Here is a 21,360-nt window from a genome sequence, read left to right as displayed (position 1 = left end):
GATTCTGAGATAGATTTGTTGGCAAAACACTTTGTGCTTTGTCCTCTAGTTGTCCACCTTCCTGCTTTACCTTTTAAGAAACATATCTTCATTTAAGACAAGCATGTTTGCTTGTCTTAAATCCGTCAAACTGAGCAGCCCATATGGTTCCCCTTTTTACCCAAAGTTGTTTTCCAGCATTCTGACATTCAGAATAGCCAAATATAAATAGCTAAATACGTGTTCAAAATAAAGTCTGGTCTCTAAGAGAGAAGATTTTAAGATAACTGTCACGCAGTTTAACAAAAATATGAAAGAGGAAGAGTCTGCTGTACTGCGCCTTTAAGAGAACCCGGAAGTGCCTCCCTTGCACTGGATGTACAACTCAATGTGACCTGCCTGGATTCCAACTTATGTGTTGTTATCTTCGTAAAGTAAATTTAAATTTAAGAAAATGTTTCTTACCAGCGTGAACTGTGAGTATCAAAGACATCCCATCAATTTATGTGTATTTTCAGGTTTTATTCTTCGCTTTAAAACGGACTGTGTTCGTTGTTTACGTCGATGTTTGTACCACATTTATTTGTTAAAGTTAGCAACATGTCTGCGATAGCTTGTTGAGTATTTACTCTAATTGTTTAAATGTAGCGTTTCTTACAGTAGAAAAGTATGCTGCTCTAACTGTGCATGCACGGCTAAAAAGATTGAAATGTATAGACTAGGGTGAACACGTTGTTTCGCCCCTTTAAGGCTTGTTATTAAAGTCAACATTTTCTGCTCTTTTTCAGTGGCTAAAGCAAAATCCAAGTAAGTGGAATGACAGTATTTATATATTTGGAGCCGTTAGAAGTTAACAAATACTCACCATAGGCATGAATGTCATTTTTTTATTTTTTTTCATGAATTTGTTTATTTTCTTTAATCAACACAGGGTATAAAAGTGATGCACACGCACATACATACGCATGTTCCACCTTGAACACACATTTCTGTCGCCATCAGTAAACGTCTGGCATAATTTCCTGCCCCCGACTGTTTTTTTAAGCATAGTCCACACATTTTCATCAGAGCTGAGGTGAGCGCTTTGGGAAGATCATTCCTGATGCTTAATATTAGCCGTTTTGTGCATTCCAAAACCAGTTTTGATGGGTTTGGGTTTATTGTTCTGTTGGAACACGCACCTGTGCCCAAGTTTTAACTCTCCAGCTGCGGATTTGAGGTGAAGGTCAAGAATTTGGAAGTAGTCTATCTTCTCTGATATAAAAGCTCCAACACGCCTGGCAACATAACTGCTTGCCAATAATACATTTGGCGTTAGCGTCGGCTTTCACGATCTTAAATGTCCACATCTGATGTAGATCTTAGACACCAAAATGCTAAAGCTAATGGAGAGCGGTGTCGACATCATGAGGGTGGAAAGAAAGGAAAAAGTGGGGAAAATGTGGGTTGATGTCAATCAGTATCAATACTATAATGTTCTTCTTTCGTAATGTCTCAAAGTCCTATCCAGGAGGAACTTTGCTCATCAATAAGGTGGCCAGAAACTTATTTTATTTGACCATAATGGAGTGAATTTTGGAGCAAGGATCTTTTTCTTTGATTTCTTGTCATCTGAGTGTGACAGTTTAGGTCTTCTTCCTGACATGGGCTAAGTGATGACACCCATTTGAATGGAACTTTAATAAAGATCATTGAACTGATAATCTTGGAATCCACAATAATGACAATAACTAAAAGCTATTTAACAAAATCTGCTAAGGACTTTCCCCAACTTGTCTAAATCAGAGGTTAACAAGCCTCGGTCTGGTCAAGTTAAAATGATTGTGGGTGTTGTGTTGACGCTGTATCTTCAGTTCTATCCATCCACCCATTTTTATACCTACTTCTTCCATACTGGGTTGCGGGGGAGCTGGTGCCCAGCGGTCTACGGGCAAGAGGCGGGTACACCCTGGACAGGTTGCCAGTTGTAGCTACAGTTTTTAACAATAAATTCAAACTTGCGACCCACATCTTGATACTTTGCTGTTGTCTGCTTTATAATAATTCCATTCTGGAAAAAGGAATTATTCAATAACTTAAAAAAAAGTTAAATTAATGTCCTTCATGCCCATGATGAGAGCATGTTAACATCTGACCGATGCTGCATGGGGGTTAAATCAGGCTGCAGTGTTTGATGACGGTGAGAATTAATTTCTTTTTCTTTCAGGACTATACTGGTTCAGATGGTAAGCGCTGCTGGGACAGGATACTTCTTCAACACGAAGAGGAACCGACTCAGAGAGAAACTGGTTCTGCGGAAACATGACCCGTTTGGTAAGATGTGGCCTGACGTGAAACTACATCTTTTTTTAGCTTTTGTTTGGAGAATGGAGAATACCGAAGGTGATGTAAAGTTTCTGATGTTATGTTAAACTGTTCTTCACTGCAGAAGTACCTGAATATGTTCAATGGTTTGTTTGTTCTTGGTTTTTATATTTTCTAACATACTGTGTTGCGGACCGGTCAGGACTGCAGGCCAGTCCAGGCCAGTTTAATAGCCATACCCTCTTCTTCCTCAGCCATACCTTTGGAATATGTGTAGAACGTGGTTTTCCATCATCTTGGCTAAAAATACATGGATGTTTTGAAATCAGCGTGTGTAGCTCCAAATCGGTGCTGTATTTTTGTGCATCATTGCTCCCAGAGGTGGAAACGATGCAGATCTGTACCATCACAGAGCTTTGTGTTTGAACTACATCCTTGATGCTTTTTCCCTCCTTAGTCTGGAGAGTTTATTTATAAAAAAAATTTTCAATACTGATCTGTGTAACCACATAGTCCACTGTCTCTCTGTGTTGATCCAGCACAGATTGCCTCTCACCACAGAGAAGTCTTTGCTGCCTCAGTACAAAGTCCACATGAGGCTTCTTTTTTTAAACAGTAAAACCTGATGGAGCTTGACAAAGGCTTCCCGGAGTAATCTCTTGCACATGTGGTTCTGTCCGCAGCTGATGAGTGATGGTGGTTGATGCTGAGCGGAAAATATGGCTAACTCCCACTTTATTTATGCACCAAAACATGGTAAAATCCCTTCCAATCTTGGAGGAGCACTGTTTATGTTCACTTCAACAGTTTCCTTCAACACTTCTTCAGAATCTGGAGACCCTCAGCCTATCTGAAGAGCAGCACACAGCTGTATTAAAGTAAAGGGTCAGGTGTAAAGATGGATCATGTCACTTCCCTCTTCTGCAACAAGGAGGAACACGGTTTCTTATCTAGAAATGTATATCATCATTCAATTTCCAGGTGATCTAATAATACTTAGTGTTCCTAATTCATCCAAGGGTACACCCTGGACAGGTCACTAGTCTATCTGATGAGATAAATAATGAGTCCAGTACATAAATTACACTATTTAACAACTATGGTCCTACCTAAAAATGAAGAAAAGTTGGAAAATTCCATTAAAACCACAAAGTTCCTGCAGAACAACTTAATTTCCTGCTGATTCCTCAGTCGTTTCATTCTGTTTTTGTGTCATTGCAGTGAACAAGCACGTCTTATTCTTTGAGAAGAGGAAGATCAGATCGATTTAGTGCACCAACGAACATGGACATTTTCTGAACAGTTTTATTTACACGGATCATACAAAGCACTGACTGGGAAAGGATTCTGATTGGCCGCTGCTTAATGGAAAATCTCCTCGAGATTGATTAAAAGCATCTGTAGAAGTTTAACATGATGCTGAATGAATGAACGAAGAAGAAAGGACCAACACAAATACCCTGATGTATCAAACATTTCAAAATGCTGCTTCAAACTTGTGTGAAATGCAGTCAGTTTGGGTTCATTCAATAAATTATGTCCACTAAATACTTTGTTTTGTGTTTCTTAGTGTAGCTGTTCTCAGGAGACAGTTCAGCCAATTAAGACATGGTCCAGTTAAAGAGAAAAGTCTCAGAACAGCTCCACTGGCAAGTCCCGTTTGAATGGGAAGGACGTCTGGGTGCCGACGGCCTGCACGCTCACCGCCGCCACCCGATTGGCTTTACGCGCCATCTCCTCCAGAGGCATGGCGGGGTGGTGAGCCATGTAAAACGCCAGCGCCCCAATGAAGCTGTCTCCAGCTCCCTGCAGAGGAACAAAAACACTTCTGAACCATTTTCCAAGTGGGAATTATTTCACAGTTGCAAATCGAACAGAAAAGTTAGCGATGCATAAATATTTTGAAGTAATTCTGTTGAACTGAAACAGCACAGGTGATGGTTTAATGTATGCTACTTTATTTTAGTAGTGTGGTAAAGGCTAAGAAGTCCAAAACAATACATTTGATATGCATTTTAAAAATGTAAAAAATAAAATAGAAACTGCAGCAGTTGTTTGATATTTACTGAAGGTCCAAGTGAGTTTTACTTCCTAAATTATGGCGTCATTCAATCAGAGCAGTAGCTAAACGAGTGTTTTAGTGGTTACATTTTAACAGCTTGATAATCAACTTTTTATTACATTTAACTCTGTCACATTAAAGTATGTGATGTAAAAACTTTGACTTCAATCAGTCAGTGTGAGATATTAACATGTGTCACTTTCATGTCCTCAGACTATTAAAATAGGAAAATTCACTTAATAATTTGTTCTAATTTGCATTGTCTCTGTTTGTGTAATTGTTAATATTACCACATAAATTGTCCTCTACCTCCTAATAATATTTGGGTATTCTGCAAAAATCAATAATATTCTATCTTCGTCCCCAATTCTGTCTCTGTAAAAAAGTTTCTAACTTGGATTTACATACACTAAACTCAACAGAAAATATACCTTTCGGACTCAAACACTAAAACTGCAGAGATTTCTGTGAATATTTTTCACATCTTCAAACAAGCAAATATTTAGATGGTTTCATTGTGTCCATTCTGCAGAAATGTTTCAAAAAGTCTCCTACACAAGGGGCAGGAAATTATGTATATCAAATGTTTTTAGAGGCAGCAGGAAGGAGGATGCTGTTTCTGTCTTACTTACTCTCAAGTAAAAAGCATGACTGATACATTTTCCCAAGCTCTACTTTCCATTTTTCAACACCTTTTTCCCATACAGAGCAAAAAAAAAAACAAAAAAAAAACAACCTAAATATAATGTTTTAAATACAAAATTGCAAAAACACCCCTTAAGTTTTTTCTCCCTCTGGCCTTTAAGTTTCTGTTCAACACATTTGCACAAACTTGTGGTGTAAACATTTTCATCAGCAGCAGAAAATACTTTACAATTTTAGATCAGCTATTTTCAGAGGTGAGAAACTGGTAAAAGCTGAGGTTTACGAGCATGAAAACAAAACCAAGAAACTTGAACAGTAGGGGGTGCTGTGACATTTACCTGCTGCTTTTTTTTGGACTCCATAAACCCACAACCAGTGGAAAAAAAAAAGGAAAGAATATCTCAGTCAGCTTTTTCTGCATAAAACATCCTTAAGATCTTTATCATTTTGTTACTTTTTATTGCTGACAACCCTGCTGAAAACTGTCCAGTTATAAAATTAATAATTATGGACTGGCAAAAGAAATGTGGCTGCACCGCCTCCTATAAGAATGAATTTATAGGTGAGTTTTTTGTTAACCATGTAACAGGCAGCAGTTTTGGTATTACCTCATAAATCGTCCCTTTTTCCATCTTGGTCTATTGATAAAGATGGAATGTGCTGTCTACGCCCTGGAGGGAGTTGTCTGGTGTGTGTGTGTGTTGGGGGGGGGGGGGGGTTCACTGATGGGAAAAGGAGCAGTGGTATGTAGGGACATGCTCATGTTTAACCACAAACGCCCCCCGACACTGGTTCTCACAAGCCCGTTCCATTACTCATCACCTCGGCTCTGAACAGTTCACTGCCCCCCCCCCCCCCCCCCCCCCCCCCCCCCCCCATCCTCAGAGTAACCCTTTTGTCTGAGGATAAGTCAAGGAGCCAGAGGAAAAACCACAGATCCTGACCCGGTCAGAGAGGGGAAAGGTTCTGACAAGCTTCTGTGTTCTCAGCATTTACAAATGGTGCTGATTTTGACATTTAAAAGGCAGTGATTACTGCTCCCCCTCCCCCACACTCCTCTGCATGGACTTCAGGGATGCTGGAAAGAGTGAACTCAGAGACGAAACATTTCACAGGCCTGTTGGATTTCCAGGTTTAAACCCACGGAGTGTTTATGTCTGTCTGGCAGCTGGGCCAGGCCTCTCTGCTGCCGGCGATTGAAGGCCGGGCTTTGCAGGAGAGGGTCGCCATGGTTCGGATCTGGAGCTTCTCCCAGGGAAACGTGTTGCGGCTGACACTGCGTTGCCACTCGAGTGGATTTTAGCAATCCTTTCTGCTCTACAGCGAGGTGGGGAAGATTGGTTGGACGATGAGACCACAAAAACAACAAGATCTTAGGCTCTGTCATCATGACAGTGTTATTTATTTAACCTCAGCCTCCTTCATGATTCACTCTCAGTTGAATTCACCTGTTGACATGTCAGTAATCTCCCTTCAAATCCCTTTTAAAACAATAGTTTGTCTTTTCACACTGTTGTAGGGTGGGGCTAGAACAGGTTTCTGTTAACTAAAAGAAACATATCGGTGGTATTAAAAAAGGAATCTACATTTTAATACTTTATTACCATTTATTATGACGTATGACAACAAATTATACAAATGGTGACAAATATTGGGCAAGGTTTTGTGAAATGCTCTAAAATATCAGTCAATCATTTTCTACCACTTATTCCATAGTGGGTCGTGGGGGAGCTGGTGCCTATCTCCTGCAGTCTACGGGCAAGAGGCAGGGTACACCCTGGATAGGTTGCCAGTCCATCGCAGGACAACACACAAACAACCACACACACACTCATTCATACACCTAAGGGCAATTTATAGTGACCAATTAACCTAATAGGCATGTCTTTGGACTGTGGGAGGAAGCCGGAGTACCTGGTGAGAACCCACGCATGCACGGGGAGAACATGCAAACCCCATGCAGAAAGACTCCCGGCTGGGAATTGAACCCAGGACCTTTTTGCTGCAAGGCAACAGTGCTACCAACTGCGCCACCCGTGCTCTAAAATATATTCATCTTTTTTTTAGAAGCATAATCCCAGGCTGAAAAGTTGAGAAAATGTTTAGTTTTAGTAAAACAACAATCTAATAATTAAGTTAGTTAAGAAATAATTGTTTTTAATAAAATCACAGGCGCCACATTCATTCGGTCCCGAAACAAGCCCCTTTAAAAAGTAACTAAAGCATTTTTTATTTTTAACTTGCTTTTCCTATGGGCTATAAATACGACATCACACAGAGGCCATTTTTTAGCAACTGGAAAGGATCCATATTTGTCTCACCTCCTTTACTGCCCAGTGAGCAGGTTGGTAAAGGAGTTCAAAGCTCGCTGTCAGTAAACTGCAAGAAAGAACTAAACAAGTTTCCAAAGTAACCACTGGACACCATATAGAATGGAATAGAATAGAATACTTTACTGGGACTGCTGGAAAAACAAATACTTTAGGTGGGTTCAGTGGGAAACAAAGGATGAATATGCAGTATAACTTGCACCTCATGCCCACTGTTTAGTAAACTGGAGAATCTGTAATCCTGGTGCAAAAATGAATATTCAAAGCTCCCACTGTATGTTTCAACCCTGTGAAATAATATAGGAAAACCATAGGTACTGTGTTATTAGCACAACTGGGAAAGAAGTACCAACAACCAGTGATGTTGATAAACACATTCATTCAAAAGCCATTAAAGGCTTGTTTTATCTAACATTTTCAGTGTAAGATTATGCTACGGCAGTAAAAAAACAAAACAAATGTATTATAATGCTGTTAACACATACTCATCAGGGGTGCCTGTATGTCATATAACATAATGTCAGTGCAAGGTGTCTTATGTTATTGTGGAAATATTGATTAGGAAGTGGTTTTGATCAGTAGTTCACCAGGCTTCCTAAAGTTTTTCTTTGGACCTTTGCACTTTTTTACTAGTTTTCTGCCTACCACTGATCTGAACTGAATCTGAACTGGATTCCATATCATTGGAAAGGAACTGGACCAGTTGGTTTTGTTTATGATGATATTTGACCGGAAATAATGCTGCTGACTAAGCTGGAAAGAACTACTTCATAACTTTAAGGAACTGGAAACAAAAAAAGTCTCGGCATCAGATTTTATTTGAGAATAACTCTGTGTAAGCCAAGAAAAACAGAGCTCCGCAATTTGAGTCAAACTCCAGCCTGTATGACTGTACAGAACCATTAAACGTTCTTCTGTCTTAAAAATGAAGTCTTCTTCGCTGAGACTGGCATGTGACGCTCCTGGATCAGCTGAATGAAGCTCAACGGTGATGACAAGCGCTACCCCCTTCAGCTCCCCACCAATGCCCTCGACACACTTTGGTGAAGGTTAGATCTGGAGGCCTGTCAGTCAAACGACACAAGCACTTGCTGCGGATGAGCCGTGATGCTCTCGTTGGTCGGCCCCATCCGTCGTGTCTTGACCTCCGCTGCCTTTCTTCTGCCTCTTCTCTACTCAAGCTCACACTGAAGTGAAGATGTATGATGGCAGCCGCCTCTGTGAGAACTTTCAAGATTAGCAAAGTGTGCACTGAGAACTTTTCTGCTGCATAGTTTGTTGTAAATACTCTCCAGTGAGCAAAAGCAATGTGAAACACCACAAAAACGGCAAAACGTGGTGGCAGCATCATAATCAGAAACTACGTATTTTGTCCAGGTAGATGAAATTTAGTTTAGTCAAGCTGATAGATCACTACAAAAAAAACCTAATGCAGACAGTAAATCAAAAGTAAAAAAAATATGTAAATATATACATTTTCCCTCTAGCAGATTTTTCAGTTGAGCTGTTCAGGACATATCCACAATGAAGGTGGAAAACATTTGGAATCATGCATTGCAGTTTAATTTTCTTCACATCACAAGAACCTTTCTTTATATCAGGGCTGCAAAACTTTATACATCTATACGGCTTTCTTTACTTCTGTACATTCCCATCTAAGACTTAGACCTTCTTGTCTTCATCATCTCAGTATAGTTTCTGGCTTGTCAGCATGACCTACATGTGCTCCTTGCTGATGGCTCTCGCTAGACCAATTCTTTTACTTCTAACTATGTAAAATCAACCCTAGGTACATTTTTCTAAAAAATGAAGGTCTGACAGCTTATGGAAAATTGTTGCCTGCTAGATTCAACTACAAAAACCTCCAGGGATATTTTTTGTTTAGTTCAAAGCTTCTTATAGAAGCAGAGCAGAGTGTGTTTGCAACAAAGAAGAACAGCAGAACATGTCACAAAAGCAGAAGTAACTGCTCTGGCTGCAAACAAAGGCGAATGTGCAGAGAGAAGTTTTATCATAAGAAGAAAGCTGGTGCGCCCACATGTTTTGATTGACATGAGATCCTCGCAGAAGTTAAGCACATGGATGCCACAGCAGTCACCAGTGAGCACTAAAGATGGATGGCTTGTAGGAAATGCAGGTTTGGAAAAAAAAATACAAAAAAAAAACAGAACCTTTCCAGCCTCCACAGCTCCCCTCCTGAGATCCTGACTGCCAGTCCCGGGTGACAGATGGAGCTGTGTTCAGTTAACTCCTAGCCTACTGCCTCTGTCAATGAAAGGCTCCCTGGGGAGAACGGACACCAACTCAGGGGCAGCAATGACTCACATCAGCTTTCACGCCTGGAAGCTTCCCACAGTCCTCAGCCGAGGACTCTGAAGTAACAAGGGAGGAAGACTTGGAGATCAAACATACATTTAATTGGACCAATTAGGTCCCTCACATCTTTGATTCATCCTCTGTGCTTTATCTTAGTCCTCTTTTGTGAACAACACCGACTGATTGACATGACTATGAAGTGGCAGAGCAGATATGGTCTAACATCTGTATTACTGAACAGCAGCTGGTGGATCACATGCAGCCACTAAACATGGTGATGTGGCAAAATATAACCAGGAGGTATTTCCTTACTTCAGACTTTCAGGAAGGAATCTGCCCTGTCAATTCTGCTCTCCTTGGAGAAGACTGGAAGCAATTGGCCTCACTGGACCCACCGGGCCACTGTAATGTCTGGTTTAAACAGCACTGTCTACCTTTCAGACCTCCCAGGGCAGTGGAAACCAGGGCCACCCAAGTCCTGCAGGAGCTAAGGGCTCTGGGTGTATGTTTGTGCTCCGTCCACCCAAAAGAGCCCTGGCTCTGATCTCTGTGAGGAAAACCTGAACTCAATTTGAGTCAAAAACGACAGGGAAGACCCACAGCTGGATGATCTGCTTTGTTATTCATCTAGATTCATGGCCTTGACTCAGAGCATAATTGTTCCTCTTGTGTAAAGAGTTATTCAGGCAGATGTAGAAGAAGATGATGAAACAGTGTGTGTCAGAAGGAAGGCAAATGTTTTGCACCCACATTAGCACTTGACTAACCAGACTGCCTTTGAATGAGACGTAAGACAACTATATGAACGGAGATAGAAAGTATAGTCACTTTCAGATCAATCACAAAGAAATACCAAGATGCCTGGAAATGTTCAGGGACATTTAATGTGGCTTCAAGTGGTCCAAATAAAATCTGTAGGAACAAAAACAGTCAGCATCTCCAGTAGATAGCAGTCAGAATGAACTAATTTGGCGAATAAAGGAATAATTCTCATGGAGAAGTCGAGCTAAGAGCAGAGCAGTGTAAATGCCCAGCATATAAAAAAGTAAACGTTGAATTTTAAAATTTTTTGAATTTTGAAGAACCTGTTCTACTTTTAATTCTGTGAACAAAACAAAAACAAAAGACGACTTACTGGAAGAGGGATTATGCTGTCCAAAAGATTTATGGGCTTATCAAAAAACACAAGTGTGTAAAAGGGGCATGCAACCAGGCCCGACCACAGCTTTCTGCTGACTGGCACAGGCCTGAGAGGTAAATCATAGAGGGGTAGGCTGAGGGGGTTAGTGGGTTATTATGAGGGTTAGTAGTGGTAACAGACTGAAAGAAATTGGGGGTTTAGTTCTTGGAAAGTGACGAGAAGATGCTGCTGTTTACTTCAGATGCAAACACACAACCCTCGTCACTCTTTATTTGCTGCCCTTTCCTCTCTGTCACAATATCTGTTGTGGTTGCAATGTACAGCTCAGATGGCTGTAAAATTTTAGCTCCAGCTTAGGGAAATGACAGCAAAATAAAAGTCCCAAAGGAAAGTATTATGCATTAAAAACCATTGCACAAACAATAATCTCCTCCCCTCTCAGGTTTGATTGAAGATGTGATTAACACCGCAGTGCGATGACGTGCTTGGCCCATACAAGGCAGGCCCCACAAAACCCTCAGTGGCAGGAAACATCGAGCCCAGGCTTGTGTGACGAAAACAAGCCACAGAGGCCGGTGTGAAATGACTCAGTGACTCTTTTAAAGATTAGAATCGGTTAAAGGAAGCCGATGGCGTTCAACAAATCCACACTTAGCTCCACCAGAGCAACGGATTAGGGACTCCCTGAGGTGAAGAGACATTAAAAAAGTGTGAAATGAAGACTTCCTGCTTAGAAGGACGAAACAATCCTTTCAAATATCATATTACAGAAACAGAACTGGTGAACTATAATGTTTCGATTTAATTATTAAGTTAACTTAGGTGGAAAAATGTCAGAACACAATAAAAACAGCTAAACTCAATGCTGACAATATTTACGATAAACTAAAAAGAAGGGGTTACCGTCTAAAAATGATCCAACATTACTATTATTCATGCTACAATCATTACTATTACTTCCTAAACTGATTTTATTTAGTGCCCTTAGTTACTCCAGAGGGTAACATTTAAATGGTTTCAATAAATTTAATTCACCTTAATTTTTAGGGTTAGGTTGTAAAACAGTATATTTCAGGATTCAAACAGCTCCAAACCCCACGGCAGTGGCAGCATTATGCAGTGGGGGTGCTTTTCTTCAGCAGGGACAGAGATGCTGGACAAAGTTGATTAGAAGATGGATGGAAATAAATACTGGCTACAAAGACTGAGGACCAACTACCCCAAACACACAGCCAGAACTACAAGAGAATTGTCTAGATCAAAGTATAGTTATGTGATGGAATGGCCCAGTCAAAGTCCAGACCCAAATCCAATTGAGAATCTGTGGCTTGGAAATAGATTTTCAAAGACAGTCTCCATCTCATCTGACTGAGCGTGAGCTCTCTGGCAAAGAAGAATGGGCAAGAATTTCAGTCTCTACGTGTGCAATGCTGGTAGAGACATCCAAAAAAAACTTGTGGTTGCGGTTGGAGCAAAAGGTGGTTCTACAAAGTATTTATTCAGCGGTGCTGACTACTCCTGCATGTCACACTGTTCTGAATTTTATTTGAGAGAAATGTTCTGTCATGTATAATTTTTGGCATTACTTTGTTGGCCTATCACATAAAATCCTGAAAAAACACATTGAAGCTAAAACAACTTTACAGGTTGTTTATGTGGCACTTTGAAAAATAAGCTTAACAATTAATTTTTTGTAGGCAATAAACTTAATGAACTCACTGTGTAATTTGCATTTCAAAACTAAAGACGGCAAAAATCTATATAAAAGAATATGCAATTAAAGAGACCTCGCAGACCTTAATGAGCTGCTGCAGCTGACTGACAGGAGACAACAGAGCTGTGAGTTGAAAAATCCGAAAGGGTTATAAAACCCCTGCAAGAAGCTCATTAAACATGGAGTATGGCAAACAATGTTGATTAACTGGCCCAAACTGGGAAACATCCACAAACATCCAAGAGGCAGTCAAAGCGTCGGGCAAGAAAAATGAAAGTAAAAATTCCAGACAAAAGAAATTAAAAGAAGCAAACTGTCAGAAACTGGATTAAGAAAATGGGCCTCCAAACCAGAAAAGCCAAACTAGAACCAACAGGTAGAAGTCATTACCTCAAAAAGAAATGTACAGGTGGGCATTTTCTCGTTTCATCTTTGCCAAGTAGGTTTCTATGATGGTCAAGCCATTATCAGATTAATACTGCATTTCTACTTCTCTGCATGACCGGTAATGTAGGTGAGATGTACTGCATCTCACCTACATTACCTATTGATTTTCAACTCAGTGACGTAAACTGTGAATAATACAGACCTCATTCTGACTGAATATAGTTTTAAAAGATATCTTTTAAAACTGATCTATCAGCTGTTACAGGAAAAACTAGTTTTCAGACTGGAAATAAATGCCTTAAAGCTGCCAGAAGGAAACAAGAGTAGGTATTCCAAAGAGCTAATTTTAGTTTGTTTGGTACCGAATTAGTACCAAAGCAATTTGAACAGCAAAACTGTTGTGTCTTGTGTCATTTGTTTTTATAAAATTGTTGCCTGAGCTGAGGTTTTTTCAATTTTGTTTTGTTTTTAACTAATTAGAGTGGAAATGTTTGATGACCCAGAAAGGATTCTCTTCAGTATTTACTCCAAATTAACACAAACCTTTTCATTCTGACAATGTTTTTGATTATAGACATAAAAAGTTGTTGTTGGCAGCTTTAATAAAGCATAAGTGCTTATAAAATACATTTTGGACTTGCAGCTATCGAGAAGAGCCCAAAGGCTTAAATACAGTAGATTATTTTATGTTTAGAAAACAAAATTAATAAAAATAAAAAAAATGATATATCAATGTACAGTTCCTTGCAAAATTGAAAAGTACACATTGTAATATGACAAAATGTACAAAAACGTTCAAGGTGTACGATCCACATTCACAAGGAGCTGTGTATGGTCTGTGTCTTTTTAACTGTTGTGTCTTTGTAACTGTGTCTTTTTCTTACTGTCGTGTCCACTGCTTTGACCGCAGTAGACGGTACATGGGTTGAAGTTTTATCCTGTGCCTTGAGCACCACACAGCCTTGGGGTCCCAAAGTGATGATGACCGCTGCACAGCCTCGCCTCAGCAGTTCCTGAGCGGCATGATGAGCGTCCTCCACATTATTCACTGAGTAACCGGTCAGCAGCTCTGCCTGCAAGGAGGTAACCGGGACAAATCAGTCAGCATTTCAAGGAGAGAAGTTAGTCACAGGTTAGGAATTAAAATTAAAGTTTACAGAAAAACCCATGCTGGGAAAAATGCTGTGTTAGGGAAATTCCCAGAGATAAAAGATAAGTAAGCAGCACGTTCTGTTTAATGTGCAAGTCAGAAAAGCTTTATTTTCTGTCTTTTGTCATTTAATAAACAGAGTTAAATATATTACAACCATTTATGTCAACACATCTCTAATTAGTAGCTGCTCATTGTTATGAGTCTCTTAATTACACAGAGGCCGTGGTCAGACAGACCCATAAAACATTGTCTGTGCAGGATTTTTAAAATTCGACGACAGTCTGCAGGCCTCAAATCCTTCCACAGAAGATCCTATGACTTCATCCGGCTCCAGCTCAATAAAAGAGTGACAATGCAAGGACCCAACAAGCATCACAGAAGGTTGGAACTGTGGCAGTTTTCCTCAGGATTCATTTTTGCTAAGTTGGAGCTCCTGTTTGTTACTCTTTCCACAAAAAAGCTGCCTTTTCTGCATGCAGATTAATGCTGTCCTTACTAAAATGCTAAATTACATGCACAGTCTTGTTTGCTGTGCTCAGCATGCGGTTGTAATAATTTCTCTGTTGAGGTAAGCAGCGCTGCAACACAATTACTAATTATTTCTACCACTGCACTGGATGTTAGATAAATATTAAAGCTAGAGCATTATTCAATTCTACAGTTACATTACTCATACAGTATGAGTAAAGGTAAAACGTCTCTGGTATGTTGCACTTAAAAAAGATTACAGTTGCAGACTTTTGAGTCCAAAACGGTTGCTGACCATGAGGGAGGTATTCAGTCAGTTTTGATTCTTTGATGCCACACTGAAGGACAAACGCTAAATTCACTTTTCTGCTATTTTTATAGAAAAGACCAACACAAAGTACATTATAATTGTGAAGTGGAAGAAACAGCATGTGTGGTGTTCAACACGTTTTCACAAATGAAAATCAAAAATGTTTGGCATGTATTTGGATTTAGCCAATTTACTTTGATAACTCTAAAACAAAAATCCTTTGGACTAATTGCCTTCGGAACTCACCTAATAGAGTCAATCAGCAAACTTGTTGAAGAAGGTGCTCTGGTCAAATGAGACCAAAAGCAAACTTCTTGTCCTCCCTGAAAAAAATGGAGGGAAACTAACACATGATATCATCCTGAACAAACCTTCCACACAGTGAATCGTGGTGGTGGCAGCGTCATGCTGTGGGGAAGCCTTTCTTCAGCAGGGACAGGAGAGCTGCTCAGTGTTCATGGAAACATGGATGGAGATTATAGACAATCCTGGAGGAAAATTTGTTAGAAGCCGCAAAAGACTTGAAACTGGTGTCAAGTTTACCATTCCATTATAGCTCTAGCTGTTAGATTTATCCTTTCAGTAGGATAACCACCTAAATCAAACAGCCAGAGCTACAATGGAAGGGTTTAGATCAAAGGAAATCCATATGTTAGAATGGCCTAGTCAAATCCTAGACCTACATTACCGGCCAAATGTTTTAGATACACTTCCTCACTTAATGGGTCTCTTTATTTTCATGACTATTTAAATTGTAGATTCTCACCAAAGGCAACAAAGCTGTAAATGAACACACATGGAATTATGTAGTAAACAAAAAGTGTAAAATAACTCTAAACATAAACATAAACCTTGAATATTTTAGATTCTTCCAAATTGTCACCTAATTACTGCTTTGCACCCTTAGCATTCTCTCCATGAGCTTCATGAGGTGGTCTCTTGAAATGGTTTTCCAAAGAGTCTTTAAAGAACTTCCCAGATGTTCATTGGGAGACGGCCATTTAAAGAATCTAAAATATAAAACACATTTTAAGCTCTATTACAATTTTTTGTTTGCTACATAATTGCCTGTGTTCATTCAAAGTTTTGATGCCCTCAGTGAGAATCTACATACAATTTAAAGAGTCATAAACATAAAGAAAACCATTAAATGTTAAAAAGCGCTCTAAAACTCCTGACCGTTAGTGTATATCCAATTTAAAATGTGTGGACAAACTTGAAAATTAATGTCTACAGAAACTAAAGAATGGGGAAATATTTTTGTCTTTACATGTGCAAAGCTGGGAGAGAAACAGCCCACAGGACCTGCAGATGTAATTACAGTGAAAGGTGGTTCTACAGTGTGGAACCAGTGGATGATGGAAACAAATGCAGGCCACACCTTTCAGGTTTTCAGATCCCATCACTCACAGTTGAAGAGTACCTATGATAAAAAATAAAGACTTCTACATGCTTTGCAAGTGGGAAAACCTGAAAAATCCACAGGGTATCAAATACTTGTACTCCCCACTGTATCATTAAAAATTCCCTGCAAATAGGTTTGCTATGTGACAAAATATAGAAAAAGTATAAAGGGTACTGATTATTTTGAAGTGCACTGTATTCTTGTTTTGAAACCAAAAACAGTGGCCTATGACTGCGAACTGGACAAATAAAATAAAAATAATAAAACTGGCATCAATGTTATACATATATTTTACATATTAGGACATCGAGTTGGGTGATTGTTCAGGAATCACATCAGTTGTACATGGGCTCTTTCAGCATCAGAAGACCAGCAAAGCTCCAGGCCCTGATAGTATTTCCCACTAATGCCAGAAAACATGGGCTGACTAACTGGGCCCCATCTTCACTCAGACCTTCAACAAGTCTTTGGAGCTGTTCAAGCACCTTACCATCATCCCGATCCTCAAGAAACGCACTATCACAGGATTAAATGACTACGTATCTGCCACCTTGATGTCAGTGGACTTGAAATTCTTTACTGATGTTGAGGCATTTTAAGGACATTTTAGGCCCCCTGCTGGACCCCATTGCTTATCGAGCAAACAGGTTGGCAGTTGATGAATGGACTGGAACCTGGGACTACACTTCATCCTCCACCACCTCGACCACCCAGAGATGTACGCTAGGCTTCTGTTCGTTGACTTCAGGTTGGCCTACATTACCATGAACTTAGACATTTTCCAACAAAACCTCATCCAGCTCACAAGACTGGCCTCTACCTGTCAGTGGATCACCAGCTTCCTGACTGATCAGCAGCAGCAGGTGAGGCTGCTGCTGATCAGTCAGTTTATTTTATCTCCTCTAATGTTTATATATTTATACTTAATGTCTGTATGCTGTCAGTGCATGAAAACAAAGTCAAATTCCTTGTTTGTGCACACAATCTTGGCCAATAAAGCTGATTCTGAAAGACTCTATGTGGTCTTTTTGCTGTAATGATTTAAAGTCTGTGTGTTAGATCTGTGTCAGATCTGGTGGTCCTTAGGTGAAGATAAAAGGTGGTTTCCCTGACTATAAAACCCATCTGCATGGTATGTTAGCTGAGGATCACAGAGTGCCTTGTACTTTGTCATCCTAAAGCCTTTCTTTGTCTCCTCCATACACAGAACAGGGGCACGTCTCCGTGAGACACACCTGTGCACGGCGCATGTCGGCTACAGCATCAGATGGGAGAGTCAACAAGCAGCTGACACGTGTGTGGATCTACCCCCTTAGACTCACCCAAACTGAGATCTGTCAGAGAGTCAGAGTTAGTGCTGATCTGGGACAGCTCAAAAATAAACTGGTGCTTTCAGAGCCCACAGCCAACTCGAACGCCAAAGGAGAAAAAGAGCTGTTATGTTAGTCATCGGCTTCACACCAGGGCAAGGAATCAATCTACCTCCCTCTGTGTTCAGAAATATGTGCAGAATTACCGCTCCCTCACAGTTCAGGCATACCAACGTTTGTGTGTGTGTGTGTGTGTGTGTGTGTCCATGCACAAAAACAAGAGGACCTTGTTCTCTTTAAAGCATATGCAGTAAAAATCTGTTGACAATGTGGGTGTATTTAAAGGAAGGTCCATGTTTATACATTAGAAACAAAACAAGGCGGTTGGTACAGGTTTTTTTATTAACATTGTTTTGTTTTTATCACTTCAAAAAATGTAGATGTAAAAATAAAATACTTTATATGTTGCAGTTTAATTTTAACAATAATAAATAATAAAGTCAGTGTTTAGAAGCTTGAGCTAGCAGGATTATTTATTAAATCATCTCTTAATTAAATTACCCTTCTGCTTATAAATCTAGAAGGAAAATTCAGACCTTTCAAGTGGCAATCTCCATAATTTAGAAAGTCTGTTGCCATATCATTGTGCAAATGCCAGAAATTATTGCTTAGTGTAAAATGTAACAGAAGCACACAGGGAGGAAAGTCAATCCAGTGCTTTGAAGAAGTATTTATATTCCTTGATAATGTTCACAGTTTGATACATTAAAGTCACAAACAATGTACTGTACATAATACATCACACCGACACAAAGTAGTACATAATTGTGAAGTGGAGTGAAGTGCCAGCTGATTTTTAAACCATTTTTAACAGTCAACAAACAGAATATTGTGTTGTGCATTTGTATTTACGTCTTTTGGGGGATGTCTCTTCCAGCTTTGCACATATGGGGACCTCTGCAAAATTGTCAGATTGGATGGAAAGCGTCTTGCCAGAAATTCTCAATTGGATTTCAATCTGAACTTTATCTGGATAGTTCTAACACATGAATATAGTTGCATTCCAAGTGTTTTACAGCGGCAACAGATTGTCATCCAGAATTGGCTTGTATTTAGCTAAATCCATCTATACCCATCATTTCAAACAAGCCTCCCTGTCCATGTTAAAAAAAAGTACCCCCGCAGCATTATGCTGCCACCACCATGTTTCTCTATGTAGATGGTGCACTCAGGGTGATGTGCAGTGACCTGCATTGTTTTATTTCTCCACACAAAGTGTCTTGCAAGTAGGCCAATGAGTTTAGACCAGGGCAGCTTCTTCATGTTTTGTGTTCCCTTAAAACAGGATCTTCCATGACTTTCTTTCAACATTGGCTTTCCTTTTTTCATTCTTCCATAAAGGCCAAAATAATGAAGAGCAAACTTAATAGCTGTCATGTCAAGAGATCATCCGACTTGAGCTGTGGACCTCTGGAGCTTCTTTGGAGTTACCATGAACCTCTTGGCTGCTTCTCTAATTAACGCTCTTCTTTCCTGGCCTATTACTTTGGGCGAACGTCCACGTCCTGGTTGGTTTGTAGTTTCACTTTTCGTTTTTAACCAATTGTCTGCAGAGTTTTGCAGGCACGGCAAATTTTATTTAGAGGTATCAGATCAAGAGGAGATAAGTATGTATGCACATACATATTTTGAAACAGTATCATTTTCTTCTGCTTAAAAAGTATGTTACTTTGTGTCTGATGAAATCCCACTAAAATTGAAATTTGTAATTGTAATGGGACAAAAGCAGAAAAAGTTCGGAGTGTGTGAATACTAATTATTTTCAGATTGACAGAAACACTATTGCAAAGGCAAAGAAAGGTGCAACAAATGCATGCTACCACCAGTTCAGAGCTTGCTAACAATTGGCAGTGGGGCCTGAGAGTGCATCAACACAATCAGATGGAGACCTTTGGAGTTCAATGGAGCCCATTCTGTCCAGGAAAAACATTAAAGAAGAGTGGTGCAACTTTTTTTTCTCTATTGAATCCTTCTGACTGTGTGGGACATCTGGGATATCATTTGTACTCACTCATTATCATAGAATATCATAGAATATATTTCAGCATCCCTAACTAGATCAAGAATGCTCTGAAACCATCTCAGTGCATGACAAACACCTACCTCTAAGTGGGATGTTTTAGAGCTTTTTCAACCTCTTCCCCCTGCACAATAAATAATATGACAGTACCTCCATGACCTGACAATCAGGAGGAGAAAAGAGATGAGACATATTTATTTTTGTCAACTCTCCCTTTCATGTTCCCACACCTGGCGACAGCACCTCGACGCCCCACATCACCACATCAAATAATGAAACCCAGTTAAACTGACATCAACTTCATCCCCAGAGGGTGGTGACTAACTCCGCCAAAGAGCACATCTGCCCTGTTGTTTTACTACCATTCCCATCTGTTCCCGCCCCCTGCTGCCTGTCTATCATTGCCTGACAGTTAGAACTCAGTATGACTTGGCGTACATTTTCTAGAGACATACTTTTTGTCTTCATCATAGCTGTGAGTTTAAATGGATGAAAAAAAACTGTTTATAGATGTACTGACAGGGGTTCATGGCCCAGAAAGTGCAGATGCATCTGTTCAAAGATTTATTTTCAACTCACATCTTACAGTTTTCTTTAAATGTTGCTGTTTGGAGATCGTCTGATGGCTGCAGTTCAAGGTGCGACAGTTATGTGGACAAAAATGCCTTGTTGACATTATAGGTCAGAGGAAAAAGGGCAGATTGGTTCACATTGACAAAAAGCCAACTAAAGACTGAATAACCACATGCTACAAGTATGAAGAATAAAATTTTTGATAACACAACAAACTCATGGGCTACAGCATCAGAACTTGAGTTTGGTCCATATTGACATGATAGCATCACACAGATGCTGCAGATTTGTCGGCTGCACTTTCATGATGCGAATCTCCCGTTCCACCACATCCCAAAGGTGCTCTATTGGATTGAGATCTGGTGACTGTGGAGGCCATTTGAGTTCAGTGAACTCATTGTCATGTTCAAGAAACCAGTCTGAGATGATTCATGCTTTATGACATGGCGCGTTACCCTGCTGGAAGTAACCATCAGAAGATGGGTACACTGTGGTCATAAAGGGATGGACATGGTCAGCAACAATACTCAGGTAGGCTGTGGCGTTGACACGATGGTCAATTGGTACTAAGGGGCCCAAAGTGTGCCAAGAAAATATCCCCCACACCATTACACCACCACCACCACCCTGAACCGTTGATACAAGGCAGGATGGATCCATGCTTTCATGTTGTTGACGCCAAATTCTGACCCTACCTTCCGAATGTTGCAGTAGAAATCGAGACTCATCAGACCAGGCAACATTTTTCCAATCTTCTATTGTCCAATTTTGGTGAGCCTGTGCGAATTATAGCTTCAGTTTCCTGTTCTTAGCTGACAGGAGTGGCACCCGGTGTGGTCTTCTGCTGCTGTAGCCCATCCACTTCAAGGTTCGACGTGTTGTGCGTTCAGAGATGCTCTTCTGCATGCCTTAGTTGGAACAAGTGGTTAATTGAGTTACTGTTGCCTTTCTATCAGCTCGAACCATGCCACATTCAAAGCCACTTAAATCACCTTTCTTCCCCATTCTGATGCTCGGTTTGAACTGCAGCAGATCATCTTGACCATGTCTACATGCCTAAATGCCTTGAGTTGCTGCCATGTGATTGGCTGATTAGAAATGTGCGTTAACGAGCAGTTGGACAGGTGTACCTAATAAAGAGGCCGGAGAGTGTAGATATGTATATATATATATATGATTTTAA

The 21,360-nt window shown here is 40.1% G+C and overlaps 2 protein-coding genes across 4 annotated transcripts in view; one reads left to right on the top strand and one right to left on the bottom strand.

Moving 5' to 3' along the window:
* Nucleotides 1–315: 315 nt before the first annotated feature.
* On the top strand, nucleotides 316–3,831 carry mrpl33 (mitochondrial ribosomal protein L33). Its single transcript, XM_047345099.1, has 4 exons — nucleotides 316–455; nucleotides 768–786; nucleotides 2,186–2,292; nucleotides 3,505–3,831. The coding sequence occupies exons 1-4, from the start codon at nucleotides 434–436 to the stop codon at nucleotides 3,552–3,554; spliced, it is 198 nt and encodes a 65-aa protein (XP_047201055.1). The 5' UTR covers nucleotides 316–433; the 3' UTR covers nucleotides 3,555–3,831.
* rbks (ribokinase) overlaps nucleotides 3,571–21,360 on the bottom strand; it is a 47,250-nt gene continuing 29,460 nt past the window's right edge. For all 3 annotated transcript variants that reach the window (XM_047345096.1, XM_047345095.1, XM_047345097.1), the window contains exons 8-9: nucleotides 13,763–13,951; nucleotides 3,571–4,089 (exon numbers count right to left, since the gene is read on the bottom strand). In XM_047345096.1, coding sequence (XP_047201052.1) covers nucleotides 3,916–4,089; nucleotides 13,763–13,951 — 363 coding nt within the window. In that variant the 3' untranslated portion in view covers nucleotides 3,571–3,915. The remainder of the gene's footprint in view (nucleotides 4,090–13,762; nucleotides 13,952–21,360) is intronic.

This window comes from Girardinichthys multiradiatus, chromosome 19 (assembly GCF_021462225.1).
Source record: "Girardinichthys multiradiatus isolate DD_20200921_A chromosome 19, DD_fGirMul_XY1, whole genome shotgun sequence".
Lineage (NCBI taxonomy): Eukaryota > Metazoa > Chordata > Actinopteri > Cyprinodontiformes > Goodeidae > Girardinichthys > Girardinichthys multiradiatus.
Note: the sequence above shows the minus strand (reverse complement) of the source record. Positions and strands in the feature narration are given on the sequence as shown.